The sequence below is a fragment of the Vipera berus genome, assembly GCF_964194415.1.
Source record: "Vipera berus genome assembly, chromosome: 9".
NCBI classification, from domain to species: Eukaryota; Metazoa; Chordata; class Lepidosauria; order Squamata; family Viperidae; genus Vipera; species Vipera berus.
The window spans coordinates 14,639,742-14,665,136 of NC_138212.1; the positions used below are offsets into that span (position 1 = coordinate 14,639,742).

Consider the following 25,395-nt stretch of genomic DNA (forward strand, 5'->3'; position numbering starts at 1 on the left):
GAGAGGCAGGAGCTTTCACCGTAACGTTTGATCAAGAGGAGGGCACTCCTTTGCTTCTTGGTCTCAGGGCTACAGGTGTGGTTTGGCTTTCTGAAGTCCTTCCTTCAAGAACTGGAGGTAGGTTGCTGTTGAAGGGTCTTCAAAACTAGAGGAGAAGCCAAAGATGCTGCTCTCAACTTCTTCAGGCTTCATAGAAGTAATATCCAGGAAATAGTTGGCGTTGATGTGGTGAACCTGCAAAACAAAACAAAGCGAAAAAAAAGTGAGCAGGGTTCCAAACTCCAGAGGACGCTTCTCGTTTTCCCCAGCAGCCAGTGAAGGTGGAGGGAGTCCCAGGGCAACCTTGCCTGGTTGTCTTTTGATCAAAAAAAGGAGGATTCTCCCATAGACGTCCTGGTGCATAGATGTATTTATAGATACTATTGGCATATACACGCATAGACTGAAATCTCCCGTGCATCTCTTTTTGTTCCTATTAATAAAGGTAAAGGTAAAGGTTCCCCCGCACATGCATGCTAGTCGTTTCCGACTCTAGGGGCCGGTGCTCGTCTCCGTTTCAAAGCCGAAGAGCCAGCGCTTGTCTGAGGACGTCTCCGTGGTCATGTGGCCGGCATGACTAGACGCCAAAGGCGCACAGAATGCTGTTACCTTCCCACCATAGTGGTTCCTATTTTTCTACTTGCATTTTTATGTGCTTTCGAACTGCTAGGTTGGCAGAAGCTGGGACGAGTAACAGGTGCTCACTCTGCTACGCGGCACTCAGGATTCGACCCGCCAAACTGCCGACCTATCAACAAGCTCAGCATCCTAACCCACTGAGCCACCGCCCTATTAATACCTGGAATCATAACAGTAAATATAGTCATTCATATTTAACTTTTAGTGTTTCGGTGAATATTTGTGATAAATCCTCCCCCTGCTTCAAGTTGAAGCTTGGGAAGTATTTCAGCTAATTTCTTCCCCCTTAATCCATCCCAATGCTTAAGTGGTTCTGAGTATGTGTGTGTCATGGCTCTGCCCAAGATGTAGCCATTTTCAAGCAAGTAACTTTTAGCATCCTACAGGTGCTGGGCAAATGCCGATTTCTGAGTCTTTGGAACAGAAAGAACAATCATTAAGAGAATATTTTTCTGTTCTCTTAGTGCTGCGAGAACACTGCATTGCTCCAAATGTTTAATTTTAGCTCTGTGGTACAGAATTGTCCACGAGATGTTCAGTTCTTATTGCAGGCAAGTCAAAATAATTCCAAAAGATTCCACGGTTTAGAAAATTACAAGATAAACAAGAGGTGATTGAAAAGATCCAAGAGAGTGCGAATCTTACCACAGTGCCATTGGGCAGGCAGATCATAATCTCCACAGGGAAGTTATACTTTTCAAGATGTAGGTCTGCAAGTTTGCTGGTGATCTCGTCCTGTTTACTCTGTGAAAGAGACATTTGCGTTTTAACATTTCTTGTGTTAGTAAGATGCTCTTTGTTTGGTTCAAACAGAAACAAATCTTAAAATGAGATCAAAATCTATGCTTGCATCAAGATCTAAAAACCATGAAAGATTATTACAGTATTTAGTATTACTGTTGATATAGACTTTCCTAATTGTTTGCTTCTTGTTTTATTCTGGTGTACTGGATTGTCTTCCAGATGTTGTTCAACTCTTCTAGTTTGCTTCACCCAGAAAGAGGGAGCCTGGAAACTGTGATTCACCAACATCTGCATGACCACTGTTTCATAAGCTTTGTTGTGAGGAGTTGAGAAGGGAATGAGCAACAGCAGAAGGACAGAAGGATTTGTTTTTGAAAGATAAAACAAATTCATTTGTAAAGTCCTGCCCATATAGAAGACTTGGCATAACCAATACTAAAAATAACATGTATGTATCATATATAACTTTATTTAGATTTTAGTCATAAGCAAAGACAAATTCTTCAGTTAGGTGTTAGGGGAACACCCACTGATATCTACAAATGATGCTAGTGAAGAATCCAATTCCAATGTGTCTCTTGACAAGGAAGAAGAATGTTGAAGGTTCTCAACATGGAAGTCCTTCTGGCTACTGCTGGTGAAGAAGATGGAGGCTATGGCTAGCTTTAACTGGTGTGCTAGTTGTGGCCATACCTGAAGGAGGAGAACTGTGCCAGTATAAGTCATGCTTTTCACCACTTGATTGGATGACTATAATGTGCAGTCCATCTGGAAGTTTCAATTAGTGCAGAATGCAGTGGCGTATGGCATCAGGAATACACTATATGGGTCCTCCATTGGCTTCTGATAAGTATGGATGCAACTCAAGGTGCAATTTTTGATATATAAAACCCTCTATGAGTTGGCACTTATTGACCCAGCCAACTTGTCTTGAGAGAAGCCATCGGTAATAATACACTTCTGTAAAGTGAGGGGGGCTGAGGCTCAGAGGCACTTCTCAATATTAGTAGTCATTTTTGTGAACAACCTTCCCATGGATATTATACTTCTCTGATCTCATTTAGGAAGTGGAAAGCTGAGTCCTTCTGGAGGACACTTGATGAACTGAGACGGGAATATATATGTTTGATTCTGGATTGCTGATTATAGTTATTTATCTTTCACTTTTAATCAGTAATTTAATTACTATTCATGAATTATATCTTTATCATTGATGTTTCGTTGTTTTTATTCAGCAAGGATGCTTTAACTTAACATATATTCATGTTAACAGGCATCAGGAGCTTAATAGATTATAGCAGTTACAAGTTCACTAAGCAAAGAGGACAAAAATCCTGGGGCTTAGGGATCCCATTCCAGGTTTGCTGCAATGGAAGGTCAGCTTACTAGTCATAAGGGTTATGAAATCCTTAAGGACTAGAGGCAATGTGCTGAGAAACAAAGAAGGATGGTACTTCTGCTTTTACATCTTGCTCGCAAACTTCCCAGATCCATCCAAAGAAGAACTGGCTACCATAATAGAGGCGTAAACAGAACATGATCTAACAGAGCGAGGATTGGCAAGGTTGCAAGACCAATCAATAAACTACTACTACTACCAACAGAACAAAGTTCATCTCTTCCCTGTCTTCTCAAGCTACCCATTCCACCTTGTCCTCCTCTTGAATTTCAGCAGCAGCTTACCTGTAAATCTTCCAATTCCTTCACCAATGACCAGGTACTGATGAAGCTCTCATTCAGGAATGCAAGGATGGGCGAACTTTCCAGGACTGTTTCCCGAAGAGTTCGCCCTGAACCTGCTCAGAGAGGAGGAACAAGCAAGGTTAGGGAAATCTTTGGATGAAACATATCATCACTTAGGAGCAGATTTCTGAATCTTTAGGTAAAGTGGTAATATTCATATCTCGATCATGACTTTCATCGCCTTGAATATCTGTTATGTTGGTTCTGCTGCAAACACTGAGTTGGGCATTGAAGAGTCTTAAGAATATAGGAGTGGGTGGGCACCATCAGAAGGGTCCCCTAGCCCAGGTTCTTGATATGCCCGGTAGGGAGATGGAGCTCAGTTTGCCTTAATGCAAGTCACTCTGAATTGGCTTAGTAGGGCAGTTTGGAGTAAAGTCTTTCTGCAGGGCTTGGCGTGCAGTTATGCCAGTGACTTCCAGGAGAAGCAGAAAGGAGGCATTAGAAACAATGAGAGATTAATATGCAAACTGAATTAAAACATCCTACTGTACTGTACCGTCATTTGTTTTATAATTGCTTGAATGTGTGCCCTTCTATCCTTGCGTTTCCTCTTCCTATCTCTGTTTGCAACTTTTATGTTCCTGCCTGCTCTCAATTTTCTTTTTAAGTTCTTCAGAGCATGGCTTCCTTTTGCTCTAGACTAAAGCCTAGATCATTATTTCTCAATTTTGGTAGCTTGGAGATGTGCGGATTTCAACTCCCAAGAATTCTGGCGGCCACACATCATCAAGCTGCCAGGGCCAAGAAACACTGGCCTGTACTCATACATACCTTATTGGGATTTTTATATAAAATCAACCTAGCACAAGATCCTTAACTAATGAAGCACCTTCATAGAGGCTTTGCCAAATTAGGGTTTCATGAGCTATTGAGTTAAAAATCAGGGTATCAAAACAACAAGTATGTTATGTTTACCTCAAATACTATTAATAATATTCTCAATAATCACCCTAGCATTTTTATCTTCTGCTTAGAAAAAAAAACAACTTAAGACTTCCTGACAAACTCCTTCTAAAAAACACCCCAATGTCAAATTCAGCCCTTACCTCAGCATGACTGATCATCTAAGGCTCCCCACAAGAGTATGGAATGAACAAGTTTACCCTCAGACTTGGCTTTCTCAAAAGCCTGGGTAAAGGGAAAGTAGGAAACCTGAAAAACAAAATGAGCTGAATGTACCCTTCATTTGGGATGTCTGGCTCATGTATTTATTGTTACGAAGGCTAAAATGCTAAAATAGCATAGTATAGAATAGTATATTCAAAATGGAGACACATAAAATGTTCCTGATTGGCCACAGTGCCCTATATACCAGGGGTCTTCAAACTTGGCCCTTTTATGACTTGTGGACTACAACTCCCAGGAATTCTGGGAGTTGAAGTCCACAAGTCATAAAAGGGCCACGTTTGAAGACCCCTGGTCTATACTGTGCAGGTAGTCCTTGACTTATGACCATAATTGGGACCACCATCTCCATTGCTAAGCCAAGTGGTTGTTGTGAGTCATGCCTGATTTGACAAGCATTTTTTGCTATGATGTTAAGCGAATCGCTGCAGATGTCAAGAGAATCTGCCTTTCTCCATTGACTATGCTTGTCAGAAGCCATCTGGGAAAATCGCAAATGGCAATCATGTGAGTCCAGGACACGGCAACTGTCAAAAATGCACAACAGTGGAGAAAAAGAGGTTTCCTCACATACTGCAGTAGGTGCTCCCAGACTACTGAATATATACTGCTCACAAAAATAAAGGGAACACAAGATAAGACATCCTACTATTAAATACAGTACATTGTGTTGTTTAAGTGTTCCCTTTATTTTTTTGAGCAGTATATTAGGTAAGTCAAATCAGCTCAGTCATATGAACAGTTTCGGAGCAAGCGTTCTAAGGCTCAACGTTTTTGTGAAGTCTTCCTCCTCTTCCAGAGCCAAGAGTAAAACCACTTCTTCAAAGCTTGTTGCTTTGAAGCTTCATTTGCATTTCAGAGGGAGCTTCCTTTGAACAATGAAAACAGCATCTTCAGGGAGGAGGCCCCCTCCCAAAGCCAAAGACAAGAGAAAGCCCCCCCCCCAGGCTGTGCAGGTTTCACTTGCTCTGTTATTTAAAGGTAAGAATGCCTCTGAATCGCACCCATTTTCTAGCAATATTCACGGTGTTTTCTCAGCAGCAGCACATCAGTGGTTTTTCTCAATGTCCTTTTCTGGGCTCTTTTCCAACTTCCCGTCTTAATTTACAACTATGATATTTTCAGGTGGTTTCCTGTTCAGGAAATAACTAATGCAGATAAGGCAGGGTAAGCTGCTATTTACGTAACTGCTCATATGCAATATTCTCGCAATTCATTCAACAAGAAGTCACATATTTCAAGTTAATCAGAGAACTGGCATTACTTACGCACAAGCCTGTAAGTTGGCCAATCCTGCTATGTAAGCCTTCTTAAAAGTAATCTGGTCTTCTTAAGACAAACATGCAAAAAAACAACAACAACCCAAAACCCGTGACCTGTGGGCTGTTTTCTTTGCAAACCTCAGGAGTCCTTTTGAGTGGGTGAGGCCAAAACTGGCAGCCTTTTTTGGGTGTTTGGGGGTTGGGGTGTGGGTTATAGGTACCTCAGCCTCACAGAGACTTACAGTGCCCTTTCACCCCCTATAAATCCCAATCACACCCCAAAATCAAATCCTGCCCTACCCACTTTTGAACTGCTCCATCAATAGGGCACAAAGCCTGATGCAACCCTTGAGCCGAAAGTACTTGTGTTACTTAAAGAGTCAACCATGCACAAATGTCTTAAAATGACTCGGTTGTTCAAGTTCCCCCAGCTTTTATTTTAATTTCATTTTCCCCTGGATTTTTTTTCCTACCTCAATGGAGGGAGAGCTCTGTGACAAGTACTGTGTAACTTTTCATACTTTGAGTTATAAATTCACTCTTTATTTCAAGTTCATGAGTTACACACAGCCTTTGTGTTCTCTGCTGATAAGAACCTCCTACAAACATTCCTATCATTTGCCTCTTTCACAATGGCCTCAAGGATAAGGGAAGGGAGAGAAGATATAGCCATTAAAACACCAGTTGTACTAAGAGATCCAGATTCCACTGTGACCTCAACCAGTACTTCCAAGCATGTATCAGAAATGTACTGTGTATTTATTTCACGTATCTGAGTTTCGGCTAATTCAATTCCCTGGAGCACGGGCATAATTATTTAACCACATTTGAGAGGGTGTCAGGTTCTTTACATACTTTCTTAAATGGATACATGACCACTTCCAATTTCCCAGACGCTTCTTCCCAGCTTATTTCTCTCTGCCAGGAAATCTCTTCAAAAATAAACTGAATTGGTTCTCCTTCTCTGCTATCAATCACATTCCCATTTTCATCATGAATCACTGAAGGAGTAGATGGCCCCAGAGACTCCAGCTCCATCTGTGAAACAACAGGGACATGAGACCTTTTGGGGATACCAAAATGTTATTTGATTGCCTGATGATGTAATCTATTTCACACGCCCAGAACAGGGGTTGTTTTAATAGCTACGCTGAACGTAACAGTAAATGCAATCGCTATGGAATAGCTGGAGAAGGACTCTCCAATTTCTTACCAGCATTTTCTGGAAAGATGGTCAAGACTAGATTGGAAAAGACTGAATGTTCTCACTGTTAATTGAAAAAAGAACAAGGAACTCTATGCGTGTACACAGAGGATTAGTCGACACTTGCTACAGACCTGAGGTAAGTATCCTATATCCACCTCCATGTTGCTGCTCTCTAAGGCACCGTATAACCATTCCATATCTACATTAAGAGACCTGATGGGGGGAAAAAATCACCATCGTTAGAAGTGGGAAAGCTGTAGTCAACAAGGCCAGAAACTTTCATTCATATGAAGCAGGGCACCCATGAGAAAGAGAAGAGGGCAATGACCAAACACAGTATTTATAAGTATATGGAATACGTTGACAGAAAGACAAGTTCTTGTTAAATAAATCATTGCAATTTGCTTGAAAGGCCACGTGGACATTCCAGAATCATATCCCTCTCCAAGCTTCATCTTCGTTTGGTAAAATGTCAGTACCAAAGCACATGCTCTACCTCAGCAATTTTAAGATGAACTTATCTCCCAGAATTCCCTGGTCAGCATGGGAATTCTGGGAGTTGAAGTCCACACATCTTAAAATTGTCAAGAAACTCTGCTCTAAAACCTGATAAGACCACTCCGTTGCCTGACTGAGTAGCTGAAATCATGCCACAAGCTACCATCTGGTTTATCTGATTTTGGCTTAGCACATGATATACGTTCAGTCACTGTGTCTTTTTAAAGAAACCAGTATGACATAAACTATATGTTGGTCAAGGCAATGAACTCTATCCAAAGAAGATCAGAGCCTCCTGATTCAGTTGGTAAATGATCATCTTTTGCCTTTAAGCTTGCTAAGAACTAAAATTAAAGCAGACCTGTTTCTCCATCTGAAAATGAATTACACCCAAACGTTTATTGCAAACTGTCTTCAGGTAGAAGAATGTGAAATGTGAATGTGATGCATTGAGTGTGCCTGCTTTAAATTTCACACTTGCTTGTAGTACTAGAAACTGGAGAAGCTTACCTGTTATTAGGGACAAGCAGTTTGAACTCTCGAACATGGGAAGAATCCTTTGAGAGGACGATGTAGCCCGTGAATTGGGCAGGAGAAAACCAGAATGGGAAATCTGGAGGCTCATTCAGTTGGAACTCTGCATGGATTCTGGAATCAAAAGGAGCAATCAGCCACTGTGTGCTAATGAAGGCAAGCAGTTTATTTTCACAAAATTTATCCTCCCTCATCCCCACCAAATTAAGATGACTGCATTCACACAACATAGCAGGCCAGAAGAATTCTGGATTGTTGTAAATGAGCAAGAATGAAATGGCTGAACAGTGGAAGTTCTTTACAGGATGCATTTATTGAGATGTGTATCTATGTTGGCCTGAATGAGAAGCTATGGTTGAGTTCTACATAGATCAGACAGATTTTTCCAGTGATCCCAAACTAGCTGTTTATGCTGTATGGACTGTGCCACATTTGGGCTTAGACAGCTGCGCAAACTTCCAGTTTGCCTCTATGGTAAATTCCCAGCACTGTCATTAACGATGAATAATTGAGAAGGTGCAATATTCTGCCTCTTATACATACAATATTGATGGCTCTTCTCGCCTTCAAAACATAAAACAAGATTTTGCCTGTTAGTGGGTATTTTTAAAGCTCCTACTCTATGTGTATTTAAAAACAATTGTGTTTTATTATTTTAATATGCACGAGTTGCTAGCATCTGGGGGGACCCAAAATTGAATGAAAAATTTTTCATATAAAGCACAGAATTGTTACTCTGAGTTTTCTTTCTGTTTTTAACAGTGTATTAACTATTTTGCAGAGTTCTCTGTTTTCACTGAGGAAACATTAGCCCTCCATTGGGCACATTCTGAGTTAATAAACTGTACTGTCTTTTTCTCATCAGTCACTTAGCTTGATCCACTGTGGAAAAAGATTTGTAAGTGCAAATCCATTCAGATCACAGAACTTCCTGAGGAATGTGTAACACAGCCAGTCACATACGCACATTTGCAAAAATGACAGAGTTATACATTTCAAGCTCCTCTTGCTTAGCTATACTAGATAATAATGATGATGTTGGAAGGGACCTTGGAGGTCATCTAGTCCAACGCCTGCTCAGGCAGGAAACCCTATACCATTTCAGACAAATGGCTGTCCAGTCTCTTCTTAAAAACACTTCTAGTGTTGGAGTATTCACAGCCTCTGGAGGCAGGTTGTTCCACTGGTTAATTGTTCTAACTGTCAGGAAGTAACTGTCAGGAAGATCTCAAAGAAGGAATGATGGTTCTCGTTTTCTAGGAAGTGGGAGACTGATTGGTTGGTTAATTCAGTACTGTTGGCTGTACAATGACTGGCACTCTCCTGAGTATCTGGCTGGAATTTTTGACAGACCTTTTGGAGATGCCAAGGAATGAATCAGAGTCAATTTACATGCAAAGCAGGTTGGCTAGCTAGATGCTCAGCTGAGAAGGTAATCATCAGGTGATCAATTTCACTGGGACATGAAATATTCCTTCCCTACCACATGGGAACTGCTTGTCTGCACCAATAAGTAACACAACAGTCCAATCAAGCAAAGCGAGTGCATGACTATTCCTACGTGGAGTTTATAGAGTTTTTGAGGAACCGGTGAGCAAGGACAATTATTCTCAATCTGACAACCCAGCAAACAGAAGGCCTTTAAATTCATGGTCTTTAAATGGCACCGGGGGAGGAATATCACATCCCAACAATTCAATCTGTTCCAGGACAAAGAAAGCTAAATTTAACTTTGAATTAAAAGTTAATCAACCGGGCCTTTCTTTCTTTCTTTCTAATTAATTATTTATAATTAACTCTTTCAATACTGAAGCCTCACAGTAATTTATATAAAACATAAACATCAGATCACAAACTTTTAAAAACATACATATAATGAAAAACAATTGAAATATGTTGTAAGGCCCTTTTAAATCCCCGCAAGGTCATCAATTCTCAGCTTGACAGGAAAAGCATTCTAGAGAACGTGGATGGCCAACAATTCAGCTTGGCCACAACTTTGTAAAGGGGCCAGTTCATGAATCAAGGCCATGGAGTCACGTACATAATGTGCATCCCTCAGTCTCTCCTTCAGATACTTCTAAGCAACAAGATGAAATAATCCCACCTGCGGTTGCTCCCAACATGCTTCTTGCTCAGAACTACCCATACATAATTGCACACCTATCCTCCTACACCCCACACTGAATGCAACCTCTTGGGGGACTGTATCAGAGGAAGGTGGGTGCGGTGGCTCAACAGTTAAAAAGGCTAAGCTTATCAGCTGGAAAGCTGACAGCCCAGGTTCAAGACCCAAGTGCCGTGGGATGGGGTGAGCTCCCGTTCCTTGCTCCAGCTCTGCCCACCTAGCACTTCAAAAGCATGCAAATGTGAGTAGATTAATAGGTACCACTTTGGTGGGAAGGTAACAGAGTTCTGTGCACCTTGGTGTGTAGTCATGCTGGCTGCATGACCACGGAACTCTCTTCGGACAACGCTGGCACCTTCAGCTAAGAAACGGAGATGAGCCCCACCCCCTAAAGTCGGACATGACTAGACAGGGGAAATCTTTACTTTTACCTTTACTTTACCTGAAGGCTATTCTGTAGTAGAACTCTGCTACAGCTTGAATGCAGGCCACTGCTCCCTGAGGAGCAAAACGAGTTTTCACAAATGGCCGTGGGTGGAACATGCTCAAGAGCTTGTGAATGATGACCTAAAGGAAAAGATACAGGGCGGAATGACCTGAAAATGAATAATAGCCCCTGAAAGGATAAACCAAGAATTACAGAATCTCAGGACTGGAAAGCACCTCTACTGTCTGTCGGCATTCTGAAATAACCATCGTGAAATCCTTGGTGTAGGTTGCCTGTCAGGTTCTTGAAAAGAGCTATTAAATCTCCCCTCACATTGTCTCTCTATGACAGGAAACACGCCCAGGTGCCTCTGCTCACCGGAGGGAAAAAATGTCTTTCTGAAATACTGCTCAACAATAGGTGTCTTCGTTCCTTGCTCTCCCTCCCGTTTCTTTACTCCGTTCAATAATTTATAGCTCCTGTTATTACTGAATATTTGTTATAGTAATCACAGCGTTTTTGGTCTTTAATACACCTGATCCAATATTCCAATGGGCAGCTGCCAAGGAATGGAAATTGATCTGCCCATTTGCACTGCATTTCTACTTTGTGCTCTATCGATCCACAATATTTCTTTCTGTGATTCAGAAAGTACTGCACTAAAATATCATTGCTTTCTCTTCCCCCCCTCCCCCCTCTTTCCAAAGCCTTCCTCTCAAAAGTCAGTTTTGCAGGGACTGGACTTAATGAATCATCTTATACCCCAGTGTTTTTCAATCGCTGCAACTTTAAGGCCTGCGTACTTCAAAATCCCAGAATTAGCCAGCCAGCCAGCCAGCATGCTTTCTTTCTATTTTCTATTGCCCAGCATGCTGGCTGGGGAATTCTGGGAGTTGAAATCCAAAGGACCTGAACTTCTAAGGCTGAGATTATGCCAATATATACACAGAGTTCAGAAACTATAGGCATTTAACTCCACTTCCCAATAAACAAAATTAAAGGTGTAGAATTCCCCTTTTCATAAGAACCAACAACCTCACCACTGTATCAAATTCAAGATAGCCCCACTCAATAAGCGCAAAGATTATTTTCTCTTCCTCATTAGGAAGCACTACACTCGCCTCCTTGCCCTTGGGAGCCGGAGGGTAGAAACGATTATTGGGAAGATATCCGGTAAAGATGTTTAGTTCGCTGGGAATGATCCACCACGGGTCACCAAGTTCCAACTTATTCTTTGGGGGAAGAAAGGCCTTGAATTGTTGAGCAAACATCATATTGAGGGGTGAAGCAGGAGCTGTCCAGTTGCGGAGCCCAGTAAAGGCCACATGGGAAATCTGAAGAAACAAGCAGGCCTATTAATAAGCAAACCTGGTTTTTAGAGACTGCAAGAACTCCTCAACCTACAACCATAATTGGGACCAGAATTTTCATTGTTAACCCACACAGCTGTTAAGTGAATTGTGCCTGGTTCTAGGACCCTTCCCCCCACCCCAGGGTTGTTAAAGAGATTGTTGCTGTTTTTAAGTGAAATGACTTTGCTTGCCAGAAGCCAGCTGGGGAAGTTGCAAATGGCAATCTCCCGACTCTAGGACATTGCAACCATTGTAAATCCATGCCAGTGACTCCAGGGCCCAAATTTTGATCCTGTGATTGAGAGGATGCTATGATTTTCGTAAACGCAAGAACCGCTCATGTCACTTTTTTCAACACCCTTGTAACTTTGAACAGTCATTAAATGAACGGTCATAAGTTGAGGCCCACCTCTATGTTGCTTATGTATTCTTAGTTTTAAATTTACAAATATTGTATATCCCCTGTGTACTTTTAAACTTCCACTTTTTTATACCTGTTATACATCTTTTTATGTTTACGCTTCTTTTTTAATAACTGCCCTGGACCAGAATAAAGACCAATTGATCGAATGACTGGATTCACAGAACTGCTGACTGAAACTGGCCCCCCAACTGCAATATTTTTTTAAAAATGTGCTACTTACACCAAGGAAGCCATCTTTGCTCTTTGTCATGGTTTCCATCAACAGAGGCTGGAATTTTGCAAGGATAGAGAGTGTCTCCCCATTGGGATCCATCACTTCTTCCTCCTCAGTCCCAGACACAGGAACCATCCCTGAATGGAAGGGTAGTAACAAAAACTCATTTTAATAGGCAAAAAATATGAAACTGAGAACACAAGAAAGCCTATCAATCAGAAGAAGTTGGCACGAAAGGTGATGCAGAGAAGAAAACATGTCTCAGTAGGAATGAAGATAATATTGATGTCATGTTTCACTATGAGATATATTATATCCTTTACAGACCCAATGGTGTCTTCTATAGTCTGATCTAAGTGGTTAAGTAACATTTATCAGTAGAAAAATAATTGCTTTTTTAAGAAATTGAACGCCACCAAACAAAACCACATAGTAGTTTTAATATGTCTGAAATTTTGCCATCACATCATTTAGGTTTTCAGCAATTTCATTCCTAAAATGTCACCCCAAAATACTACAGTCCTAAAAGATTTGCGCCCTTATTCTCATTCCTCCTCTCCTATTGAGTTATTACTTTAGTAAAATAAACGTATCATGTTCAACTAAGATGATTAGGGGGCTGGAGGCTAAAACATATAGGGAACGGTTGCTGGAATTGGGTATGTGTAGTTTAATGAAGAGAAGGGTGAGGGGTGACATGATAGCAGTGTTCCAATATCTCAGGGGCTGCCACAAAGAAGAGGGAGTCAAGCTATTCTCCAAAGCACCTGAAAGCAGGACAAGAAGCAACGGATGGAAACTAGTCAAGGAGAGAAGCAACCTAGAACTAAGGAGAAACTTCCTGACAGTTAGAACAATTAACCAGTGGAACAACCTGCCTCCAGAGGTGGTGAATGCTCCAACACTGGAGGTTTTTAAGAAGAGACTGGAGAGCCATTTGCCTGAAATGGTATAGGGTTTCCTGCCTGAGCAGGGGGTTGGACTAGATGACCTCCAAGGTCCCTTCCAACTTTATATTATTATTATTATTATTATTATTATTATTATTATTATTATTATTATTATTATTATTATTATTATTATTATTATTATTATGTACAATAGCTACTGCTAGACTACAGTGCAACTGTCACAGAGAATCAGGAATAGCAGTTATTGTCCAAATTAGAATGGCTGAAATTTATATAAAAATCAGATAGCATCTGATGGGTTGCGTGCAAAAGATTATGTGATCATTGATTCGATTCCCTCTATCTGCTCTTTGTAGGCTTTACCAAGTAGCTGGTGCCAATACTGAGAAACTTTGTTCCATGTTTTTTAAGTTGCCCAGCATTTAAAAATTGCACTAACTGTCCTCATGAACATACTGACTCATTTAGCTTGTTCTACTAGTCACTACCAAAATTCCCATGACGGATTGCAATAAAAATATAAAGCTAAAATAAAAGCTACAGGTATTAACATCAACTACTGAAATAAAAACAAGGAAAATAAGCAGGTAAGCAGGTACTCAAAAAGCCAACAAAACCTTAATCTCAATTTGGCAGGTGTGGATTGCAAAGAATGGAGACCACCAGCAAAAAAAAAGCTTGCTCCAAATTACTATGACTGCTCTTTCTCAATTTGCAATCTAAATCAACTATATTTACCTGGCCATGACAGACCAACCAGAAGCAGACAATGCAACATACAGTTGTGCAGGTGGGAAATTGTGCACTGGACAACTACAACGAACTCTCGAATTGGGTACCAAAAAAGAGCCAGAGCTCAACAGTTCTACCTCCATGCACCAGGTGGCAGCAACAGACCATCAATAATTGACGCGGGGGGGGGCTTAATAGGGCTTGCAAAATTATTACTGTTCCCACAAATAAGCTTATGCAAAAGGCCTGTGGATTTCCTCCTGTCTCTTCTCCGATTCCTGCTTAAGTGAGCTCCTTCAACCTTTATTACACATCAAGCTGGAAGATGGTTAATTACTTTGGGATGAGAGAAGATAGCAGCCTGCTGCCAAATATACTTTGGGTTGGGGAAAAAATACAACACGGATCAGATTCAGAAACCATAAGGTAATTTGTCTGGGTTTGGCTTAGTGCCACAGTTGTGATGGAAGGAATCAGATTTACCTGCAAGGTTGCACAAGCATTTTTGGACAGAGACCTCTACGTGGTCCCTGAGTGGTTCAGTGGAGACCCTTCTCCCCAAACTATGCAAAGAAGGCAAGGCGGGCACAAAAATTAGCCCTCCAATTAAATTGTCTGAATGTAAAATTAAAATGAAATCAATTAATGAAGTACCAGTAAATTAGCTTTCTTAGGCAATCTCTATAGAAACTTCTGGAGGTCACACCCAAAGGTTTGGGAGAAGGAGGAAGGTAAGGTCTTCGGCAGGACATTCCTGATGTATGGCTTACAATATATGTAAAACAAGCCACTGTAGTTTGCTCAGCAAGTTATGATTAAAAACAAGTCATCGCTGAGCATGGTGTCTGAATCCAGCTAAAATGAGAAGGAGGGTATTCAATGACCAGGAAGAACTGGAAAGGTTTTGACCCTCAAGGCAGAGAAGCTGGTGACCACTATGCCAGGAGAGTCACCGAGGCTTTTATCCTTGCTGTGGTTCAACAGTACAAAGTTTCTAAGAAGAAAATAGCTGAAAAGTTGACAGAACCTTTTTAGTTTCCCAATTAGCTTGATCTCCTTACAGATATGCAAAGGACAAGCGTGGGCCAGATTAATTCTTCCTTCCTGCACAGGTAGTCCTCGATTTACAACCATCCATTAAGCGACAGTTTGAAGTTACAACTGCACTGAAAAAGTGACTTACGACTTGGTCCTTACACTTACAACTGCCACAGTGTCCCCGTGGTCACGAGATCAAAATTCAGGCACTTGGCAAATGGCCATGTGATCCTTTGTGATTTCCCGCGCTGGTTTCCCAAAAGTAAAGGCAATGGGAAGCCGGATTGGCTTAACAACTATGTGACTCGCTTAACGACTGCATTGGTTCATTTAACCAGCAAATAGGTGATAAAACTGGGTGCGACTCACTTAACAACTGCCTTGTTTAGCAACTGAAATTCTGCTCTCAATTGTGGTTGTAAGCTGAGGAATAACTGTAAAAGCAAACAGATCCATTTTCCAGGTAAACATGTCATCAAGACAATCCCAAGTAACCAGTAGACAGAAATCTTGACATTATCTTGCTGCATGCAGAGATTTTTGAGTTCAAAGTAGCCCATTGACACCTCACCAGGGACCGCTCACTGGCCACATGACAGCAGAGCCACATTTCCTGCCTTTTAATCTTTTTTAAGCCCTAGCCAAAAACCAGCACGTACAACTTTGTAAGTTCAACAATGGGAACAGCACCTTTACAAAAAAAAATTGTCCTTAACGAGAACAGCATCTGACACATATCCCTTTCAAAGATACAGAGCTCATCGCCCTAACCCTTTGAAAATCAAACTGAGCTGCGAAAAAAGCTGCGGGCACCTCTCTCACGCACCCCCCCACACACACACTCACTGTATAAACTGGTATTACAAAAGGACTGGCATGTATGCATGATGGATTTACAAGAGGTGTCTTCCATCAAAGCCACCAAAAGGCAGACCATTCATATATCCAAAATTTAGGATGCATTTTTCTACAGTCCCTGGGGAAAAAAATCATGAACTTTTTATGGTCCCCCTTGCAGCTCCTGATATCTAATCCAACTGTACTGTTGTGGCTGTTGCAGAAGAAAAGAGAAGTGTTACAGCATAGCTATTAAAGGAGGTTTCATGTAGCCATCAATCCCTTGCATTAGGCTGCTTACACCACCTAAATACCTATAAACAGCATCCACACACCTGAGAACACTTCATTCCAAAGCTTGTAATCAAGGAAGAACAAAACAAAATCTTCCCATTTTGGTGTAGCTAATTGCTAAGAAATGAAATGAAAAGAAAAAAAAAGTAGCAAAAAGCATACTTGGACTAATATGGATTTGGGGATTATTATGGCAATTCCCTCATGGAAGCCATTTTGAGAAGGCACTCACCCCATCTTCCCAAAAATCTGAATTTTTAAGGGAGGGTTCTCTCCTTACTCGTGACAATGGCACCAGTGCTAAACAAACAAAATCTGTGGAAGAAATTCCACCCTGGGGTCACTCCTTGTGAATTGATGGAAGTACTGCGCAGGAAATCAGGGAAGTTATTATAAAACATAAGATCATTTCACAATGAAAGACAAGTCATTTCCACGTACACACAGGCTGCTTAGCCACTACATAATTAAAGAAACACAAGACACACATTTAAGCCCTGAGGGAAAAAAGGGTAGAAATATTTTTGCACAGGACCAATATTTAGTAATTGCACGGCACCAATATTTAGTAAATGTTTTGTGCTCTCAAATTCTTAAGACACTTACCAGTCAGTTTCTCTGCAATGGGTTTGAATTCCTCAGGACTGATGTACAAATCATTGTTAGTATCCAGGGAAGAGAAGAGAAAAAGACCCTCATTTCCCAGAGATTTCAGGGCTGTTTCCTAAGTGGAAGGAAAGGGATCCTTTAAGACATACATTCACAAAATAAAGAAATTCAAATTAGCCATTTGTCTCATCACCCAAGCTAGTTACATATGCACCTGGAGAGATAAGAAGCTGAAGGAACTCTTCTTTCAGACAAACGAAATGAGCAGAGAGATCATTTCATCAAAATAGATGTAATGCAGAAAAGCTGGAAACAGATTTTCCAATTTGGCATTGTAATGTTGAAGAAATTCCCAAAATCATCATAAATCATGGTCACATGATGGGACACAGGAGTAGCAGCTCAGTTGCTGAGCACCAAAGTTCAGTCAGATTGTCTGCAAGTTGGGTGACCGTCAAACCTTCAGAACTGGGTCATAAATACTCAGGCAGGGCCATCAAAACCTCAAATGGTCGTTAATGGACCATTTGTAGATTGGGGACTACCTGTATGCTTCTTCATATTGCAGTTGTAAGCTTGACCAGGGGTTTTCAACCTTGGCAACTTGAAGACTTGTAGACTTCAACTCCTTTGCTGGCTGAAGAATTCTGGGAATTGAAGTCCACAAGTCTTAAAGTTGCCAAGGCTGAGGACCTCTGAGCTAGACTGAAAAAGAACTTCCAAACCACTTCTGTAATACTGTCAAGAAAATTGCATTGATGCAACACAACTAAATTTGACATCTACTTAAATACCCTTATTTGTACGCCAGCCTTCCTCTATAGTACCAAGAACCCTCCAGTTGTGTTAGACTTGATCTTTGAGTATTATGTGTGTTGGTCTGATACACCCAAGGAACACCAATTTGAGGAAGGTATTAGCTATGCTTGTGAAAAATGCATGCATCATCTTCCTTTTATTTTTTATTTATCAAATTTAGAATCCGCCCATCCCCCTTACAGAGCGATTCTTTTCCCTTCAGGCACAGAGAACAAAATCTTCACCCAGCAAGACTAACATCACAGGAGTGAATTATGTTAGGAAAAGGTGAAAAGAAGGAAGAACCAATTTCCTCTTTCATTTTCACTCTTCTAAGGCAATACTGGTACTAACTTTTCAGAACATATTCTCCAAAGTGGAGATTTGTGATTGCATGGCACCTGTTTTAATCTTGAGCAAAGGCAAATTAGAAATAGGCTGATGTTTTTTAGAAGGTAAGCCAACTTTACATGATGGAATCAAAAGATAATTACCTGCCTGCTATTTGCTAGAAATGCAAGCATAAAAAGCTTAGGTTGTTATCAAATTTGCCTAGCAAATGCACTTAACTGAAGAGAACTTTGTGTCATAACTGCATTCAGAATTGAACTGAAAAGCGAACAAGGCATTAACTTTCCCAGCCGCTGTTTTGTCAAAAGGTTTGCTGTTCACAAGGAATTTGAGTTTTTTAGGTAGCTCCAAGTCCTGAGATTATGGTTAGTGAACCATTCACGCTCCGGTAGCATGGATTATGTAATCAACCAAGTACATGGCCAGAAAAATTATTATGAACAGGGTTCTAAAATATGGCAGAAGATATTTCTAAATTAAAGCAATGCTCTTCCTGCAAGTGCAGAAGCAGCAGTGGCTCTGGAGCTCTGAAGTTGCCTAATTTTAATAGTAATTTTAACAACTCAGAAAGTGATTATCCCTGTCCAGCAATGGAATATAACTGAAGCCATAGATGTAAGAATGGAAGAGCAGTAAACATTTTTAAAATGTACTGTAAAAAGAAACAAAACTCAGTTAACTCATCCCAATATTGCCCCTTCAATAAACTTTTACTACTAGACAACTTAAATTCCATGAGTCACAAAGATCCCCGCCTCAGCCATTTCTGCATCTCTGTGGAATATGCAAGATCATGCTGCCAAAATTCAGCAGTAAAACAATGATTTTTGGCAGCATCATTTTTGGCATGCACACTCCCATAATATATATATTATACTATATACCGTACATATTTTATGGATGCACAGATATATATTCAGAGAGAGAGAGATCCTATCACATTTTCCTTCATAATCTGTTTTGAGAAGATTTTTTATTTTAAAAATTATTTTACAAATAAATAAAAATAAACAATTTGAATTTTTAATCTCCGCAATTAACTGCAAAGAGAATGAGAATATGGGTAGTCCTTGACTTATCACCACAATTGGGACCATTATTTCTGATGCTAAACAAGGTGTTGTTAAGTGAGTCACACTCAATTTTACAACCTTTTTGCCAGAGATGTTAAGCGAATCCCTGCAGCTAAGTCAATCAAGGGGCTCTTAAGTGAATCTGGCTTCCCTCATTGACTCTGTCAGAAGCCGACTAGATAGGTCTCAAATGGTGATCACACAATCCTGGGATGCTGCTGCCCTGGTAAATACACTCCAGTTGCCAAAACACCCAAATTTTGATCAAATGACTGTGGGGATGCTGGGATGTTCAGTCACAAGGCACATTTTTCCAGTGCCCTTGTAACTTTGGATGGTCACTAAATAAATGATTGTAAGTCAAGGAGTACCTATAGATATCTCCATACAATACCTTCCAATAGATTTCTTTTGAGGGACCGGAGACCTAGCATGAAAAAGATCGCCTCTCTCTGGATTTTCCCAGCCTGTTTTAGTAAGGCTGAAATCAAACCTACAACTTATATGCAAACCTTGTACTCTAACCACTGACCCATAATTGGTCTCCCCAAATAATTGCAAACCCTCTGTACCAGGCATGTCAAACTGCTGGATGCATCATACTGAAACCGCACCCACTCCATTGCTGGCAATGGGGGGAAAAAATCACAAAACATCATACGACGTCATGAGTTTGACATGCCTGCTCTATACAGTATAGGAAGCTATATAGTATACAGCAAGATGTTTGGCCCCCAAACATACTCTGGCTCATGGCTGAGTTGTAGCAGCTGTTATATAAAAAAATCCCAGCCATATTATCCCACTAGTTCGCATTAATTTCTGTGAGTCACTTAAGGCAAATGCTCCCAATGGACTGAATCCACAGCTCACATTCCTTCTAACTCAGCTCATTACTGCCAGGTTGGAAAAAAAAGAAGCCTGCTAAATTCAGGCAGTGTTTTGGAGATATAAGAGAGTATGGGAAACATGAGTAAGCTGTTAGATTAGAAGTAAAAAAACTCTACAGTTTTTGGGACTTTAGTGGAAGGTCATGGGTGTTGGAATCCATCCCTTTAAAACATATGGACTTCAATTCCCAGAATTATCCTGGGGAAATCTGGGAATTGAAGCCCATAAGGTTGAGAAACATTGGTCTATGAACGAGTAATCTCAAGTAAGGTTGGAGGGGGGTGAGTTTAAAATTTACTCTGTCATCTGTTATGGAGTGCAGGCAGAACACCCCCACCTCCCAAGAGCAATGTGGTTTCTTCTCTCTGCAGGCTTCCATGCTGCTTGCCACCCCATTAAAGTTCCCACAGCTCTGAAAAGCATTTATTTTCCATCTGCTATCTGCCAGCCTAAAAGGATGCTAACGCTGCCTGAAAGCTGCTGCTGTTGTCAATTATGGTCAGGAAAGCACTTAAGTGCCTTGCAGGGCTGATTCAAAAGTAGAAATAGGTTGGGGATGGATCCCATCAGAAGAGATGAAATCTCAGGAGTTACAAAACTCTGACATCACTAAGCACTTAAGGCCAGGACATTATTTTAGTGGCACTAGCCCAAGGCTATTTGAAATGCAGTGAGGTACAACCAGTTATCCGTTTGACTGAGCAATGCCATTAAAATGCATACAAGTATAATAATGTTCTGCAGGTCAGGATGCTGATTTCCCAAATACGTTTCTTTTCCCCAGGGTATTCTCACTACCTGCAAACTGGCAAGATATCAAAACCTGGAATCTGCAGGCACAATAAGCAGACTTGGGGGGGAAAAAAAACATCAAAAGATTATTTCTAACCAGTCCTAACAATCTGCATCTGTCTGCATCTAAAGGTAATCCTCGATTTACAACCATTTGTTTAGCAACCGTTCAAAATTAAAATGGCACTGAAAAAAAGTGACGTGCAACTGGTCCTGGCATTATGCAGCATCCTTGCAGTCACATGATCAAAATTCGGACACTTGGCAACAACCGGCATGTATTTACAATGGTTGCGGCATCCTGGGGGGGGGTCATGTGATTCCCACCTGTGACCTTCCCAGCTGGCTTTTGACAAGCAAGTCAATGAGGGAAGCTAGATTTGCTTAAAGACCACGTGATTCTCTTAACTACATGGATTCTTTTAATGACAATGGCAAAAATGGTCATAAAATTGTTCATGACTCGCTTAACAACTGCCTTGCTCAGCACTGGAAGTTCCAGTTCCAAAAGTGGTCGTAAATTGAGGAGTACCTGTATTTAGGAATTAGTTTAGTGGGGGTGCTGAAAAGTTATTTATCCTCTGCCCCTCTCTTCAGAAACCTCCTTTAAAGTAATTGAGGTCTGCACAGAATTTCATCACTTGCATGCATGAAGAAATGTGTTCTTTTGTCTGTCCTCAAATGCCCACCCCCCTTCAGTTTTATGGCACCAGGAACAGAGATACGTAATGAAAAGAACTCTATTAATGCTGCTGAGCCCGTAATAACCATTTCTACACAAAATGTATCGCCTTATATGGCTGCCTATCTTATGTACATAACCCTGGGCAGATCAGCTTTTATTACCCTAGTAATAAAAACGTGATAGGGACGCGGTGGCTCAGTGAGTTAGGACGCTGAGCTTGTCGATCGGAAGGTCGGAAGTTTGGCGGGTCGAATCCCGAGTGCCGCGTAGCAGAGTGAGCGCCTGTTACTCGTCCCAGCTTCTGCCCACCTAGCAGTTCGAAAGCACGTAAAAATGCAAGTAGAAAAATAGGGACCACTCCGGTGGGAAGGTAACAGCGTTCCGTGCGCCTTTGGCGTCTAGTCATGCCGGCCACATGACCACGGAGACGTCCTCGGACAAGCGCTGGCTCTTCGGCTTTGAAACGGAGATGAGCACCGGCCCCTAGAGTTGGAAACGACTAGCACGCATGTGCGGGGGAACCTTTACCTTTAATAAAAACGTGAACAAGCCTTCAAAAACTTCCAGCACCCCAAGAACAAACACTCTTCCAAACACCAACATTCACACCACATGATTATGTACAATTATTTCTACCGTAATAAAAACACTTCTGAATTTTATGGCGGGGGGGGGCCCTTTCCCCCCAAAACCTTTCAAACTCCTGAGGAGATTGATTGATATGTGCCATCAAGTGGGGTATCCAGTCCAAACAACCACAGAGTTCTAGTCCCACTTTAGGTATGAAACCTGGGTGGATGACTTTCTCTCTGGTTCAGCCCAACCCATCACACAGAGCTGTGGTTGTGGGGAAAATAGGAGGCAGAAATATGAGGTATAATCACTGCCTTGTGTGTGTGAGAGAGAGGGGGGGGGGAAAGGGAGAATGTGTGTGTGTGTGTATGTGTATATATATATATATATATATATATATATATATATATATATATATATATATATATATATATATATATATATATATATATATATATATATATATATATATATATATATATATATATATATATATATTGTATGTACATAAATACAAAATAGATTTTCTCCAATGCAACAGGACACAGGTACACATAACCCTACCTAAGTGATGCATCCATACAAGATGCTCAACCATCAGGTAAACAACTAGCAGATGCACTTTACATGTGACATTTTTTAACCTTACAGGAGGTTGTGCGAGAGAGACTGAGGCCCTTTTGCCATTTCATGACGGCTCAGGGTTGCCTTTTGCGCACCCAAAACGTTGGTTACACATTACTGAAGCCAGGTTAAAGTCATAATTAACTACATACATACATACATACATAGAATTATACTGAATATCGTATTGCATTCAATATAATATAATGTGAAATATAGTATGAAATGTGATATAAAACATATCATATCATGGTACTTAAATCATCATTATGAGGATGACTATTATCAGTCTAAATCCCCTTCAAAGCCCCGAGACCCCACAACTGCCTCCCCCATCCTTTGACACCCCCCCTCCGCCCCCCCCCCGCCCCCCATTACCTGCCGCCGGGCGGCCTCCGCGTCCCGGTAGTATTTGACCGCCAGCAGCGCCGCCAGCAAGGCCAGGCCCAGGCCCAGCCGCGGCACCCGAGCAGGAGGAGGCGACGGTGGCGGCGGGCGCCCAGAACCGCCGCCCTGGGAGGCCTCCGGAGGCGAGGCGGCCTGTTCGGGCGGGCGGCCCTCTTCTTCACCGCCGCGGGCCATGGCCGCCGCTGGCCGGGCTGACGAGGCGCCGGCTCTCGGTCCCGCCTCGCTCCGGGTGCAGAGAGGCGGCGGCGGCGGCCTCGCGCTTCTTTCGCGGATCTGTGAAGTGGCAGCGGCGGCGGCGGCGTCTCGGGGCCGCCTCAGTCGGCAGGCGGCTCCGCTTCGGCCTGGCGGACCCTTGGGCGGCGCGGCGCGGCGCCTCTCGTGCGCTGGTCCGGGCGGCCTGCGTGGTCTTCCTCCCTCCTCCTCTCCCCACGTCCGCCCCTCGAGGCCCGCTAGGCCGGCTCGGAGTTGGCCAGGGACTTCCTGTCCTCTCCTCTTCGCTCCTTTTTCTGAGGTACAAATAACCCTCGACCACCAACTGAGCCCCAAATTTCTGTTATGCACTGAAACGTTTGTTGGGCTTAGCCCCATTTTGCGACCTTTCTTGCCAGTTGTTCAGTGAATCATTGTAATTGTTAAGTTACGTGGATGTTAAGTGACTCTGGCTTTCCCATTGACTTTGCTTGTCAGAAGGTCGCAAAAGACGACCCCCGGGACACTGCAACCATCATCAATATGAATCGCTTGTCAAGCGTCTGAATTTTGATCACCTGGCCATGGGGATGCTCCAGTGGTTGTGTGAAAATGGCCCTGTTTTGTTGTGAGTTCAAGCTGTCACTAAACAAACTGTTGTAAGTTGAGGACTACCTGTAATTAATTAGCTCCAGATCTGCTGCCATAACTTTCCCAACAACAACCCTGTGGTGTAGGTTGGGTCAAAGTGGAGACCAGCCTAAAGTCACCTTGGACGCTTTGGTGGCTGAAAGGGAGTCTGGGCAACTCTAGAGAAAAGAAATGGGCATTGAAAGGGCTGCCACAAAGAATTGTCTTGTTCCTGTAACATTTTGTTTTATCTTTCCTTTTTATGCTTTATGACTGGGCTTAGAGGTTTATGAAAAAAAGAAGATATAAACAATACAGTTTTGCAACAGTACAGTGTACCAAACAATACGATGTATCAAGATCAAGTATCAATGGAGAGGCAATGTATAATTGTGTAACGATAACATTAAAAATAAATAAATGAAATGACATTCAGAAATAAGAAAACAAAATAACCAGAAACAAAATCTAAAGAACCAAACAGCAAAAAAAAAAAACAAACCCTCAGAGGATCTCATTATTCTAATTTCCAGCTTAGGACATTTCAGTCCTTTATTCGTTACTTATTATCTAATTACCTGCAATAATTAGTTTTCTAACCGTCTATATCATCTATATCTACAGAGTTATTTTTTACCTTATGCTCCATGCTCAATAACGCACAACCAGCAAAAACGATGGTAAGAGATAGGTATGATCCCTATACTAAAGCTTTCAGCTACTCACTACTACAGTTAGTAGTAGTAGTAGTAGCACCATTTGTATGGCTGCCCATCTTATCCAAGCAACCGGGCGGCTCGCTACAAGTAAAAAACAAAAACAATATACAAGCATATAAAAAAAACATCCATGAACAATTTAAACCAAAAAATCACGATCATCTCAATACAGCCATTGTGCATTGTGCTCCTCACCCCCAGGCATGGTAGCATTGTGTTTTGATGCCACCAGAACTCATCTCTGCACTAAGACGGTACCAATGTTTTTTAAAAAATTATTTTATTGAAGAGAAACTGCAGGAACTTGCAGTTTCTCTTGACAGTTTTATGTTCTGTTGCAGCTGCTGCTACTTTCTATTCTGAATGTTTTTATTATTTTAAAGTCTCCCAAACTACCTGGCACTTCCCAGTCTGTAACTTAGAAACAAAAGTCATGGAGGGTTTTTTGGAGACCCTTTCCTTTGGAATTTAATGGAAGTATGGTATGCCACAGAGCTGGCAAACTGCCAGAAAAATTATTGCATCACGAAAGACGTTCATTAAAATATAGCTGCCTCATGGCTAAATAAAGAGGTGTACGTGCATTCCCCCATCTAGAACAATTTCACAGAAATTAATTTCTCCTTTGAAATAAATTTCAGAAACAAATTCTATTTTGTGCAACTGAACTCAAATGGCTGAAGAAAAGAATGAAAATATTTCTGCACAGCATCCAACAAAAAGGGTGTATCCTAAAAAGTGTGACACTTTTTGCTGTGTTCCTGATGGCACATCAAACTGTCTACTAAAATCCGTGGAAGTCAGCCAGTGGCAGAAACTACTTTTGATTTGTGAGGATTTCTGGGGATGTGTCTGAGCTTTCAAGTTCTATAAGAAGAAAGAGCCAAGGCAAAAGAGATTTT

At 41.5% G+C, this 25,395-nt stretch overlaps 1 protein-coding gene across 1 annotated transcript; it reads right to left on the reverse strand.

Moving 5' to 3' along the window:
* On the reverse strand, positions 1-23,436 carry SELENON (selenoprotein N). Its single transcript, XM_081334644.1, has 12 exons — positions 22,926-23,436; positions 16,758-16,875; positions 12,346-12,476; positions 11,471-11,683; positions 10,365-10,489; positions 7,771-7,908; positions 6,894-6,975; positions 6,411-6,593; positions 4,215-4,320; positions 3,106-3,218; positions 1,324-1,422; positions 1-234 (listed from the first exon to the last, which is right to left on the reverse strand). The coding sequence occupies exons 1-12, from the start codon at positions 23,127-23,129 to the stop codon at positions 70-72; spliced, it is 1,677 nt and encodes a 558-aa protein (XP_081190770.1). The 5' UTR covers positions 23,130-23,436; the 3' UTR covers positions 1-69.
* Positions 23,437-25,395: the final 1,959 nt, after the last annotated feature.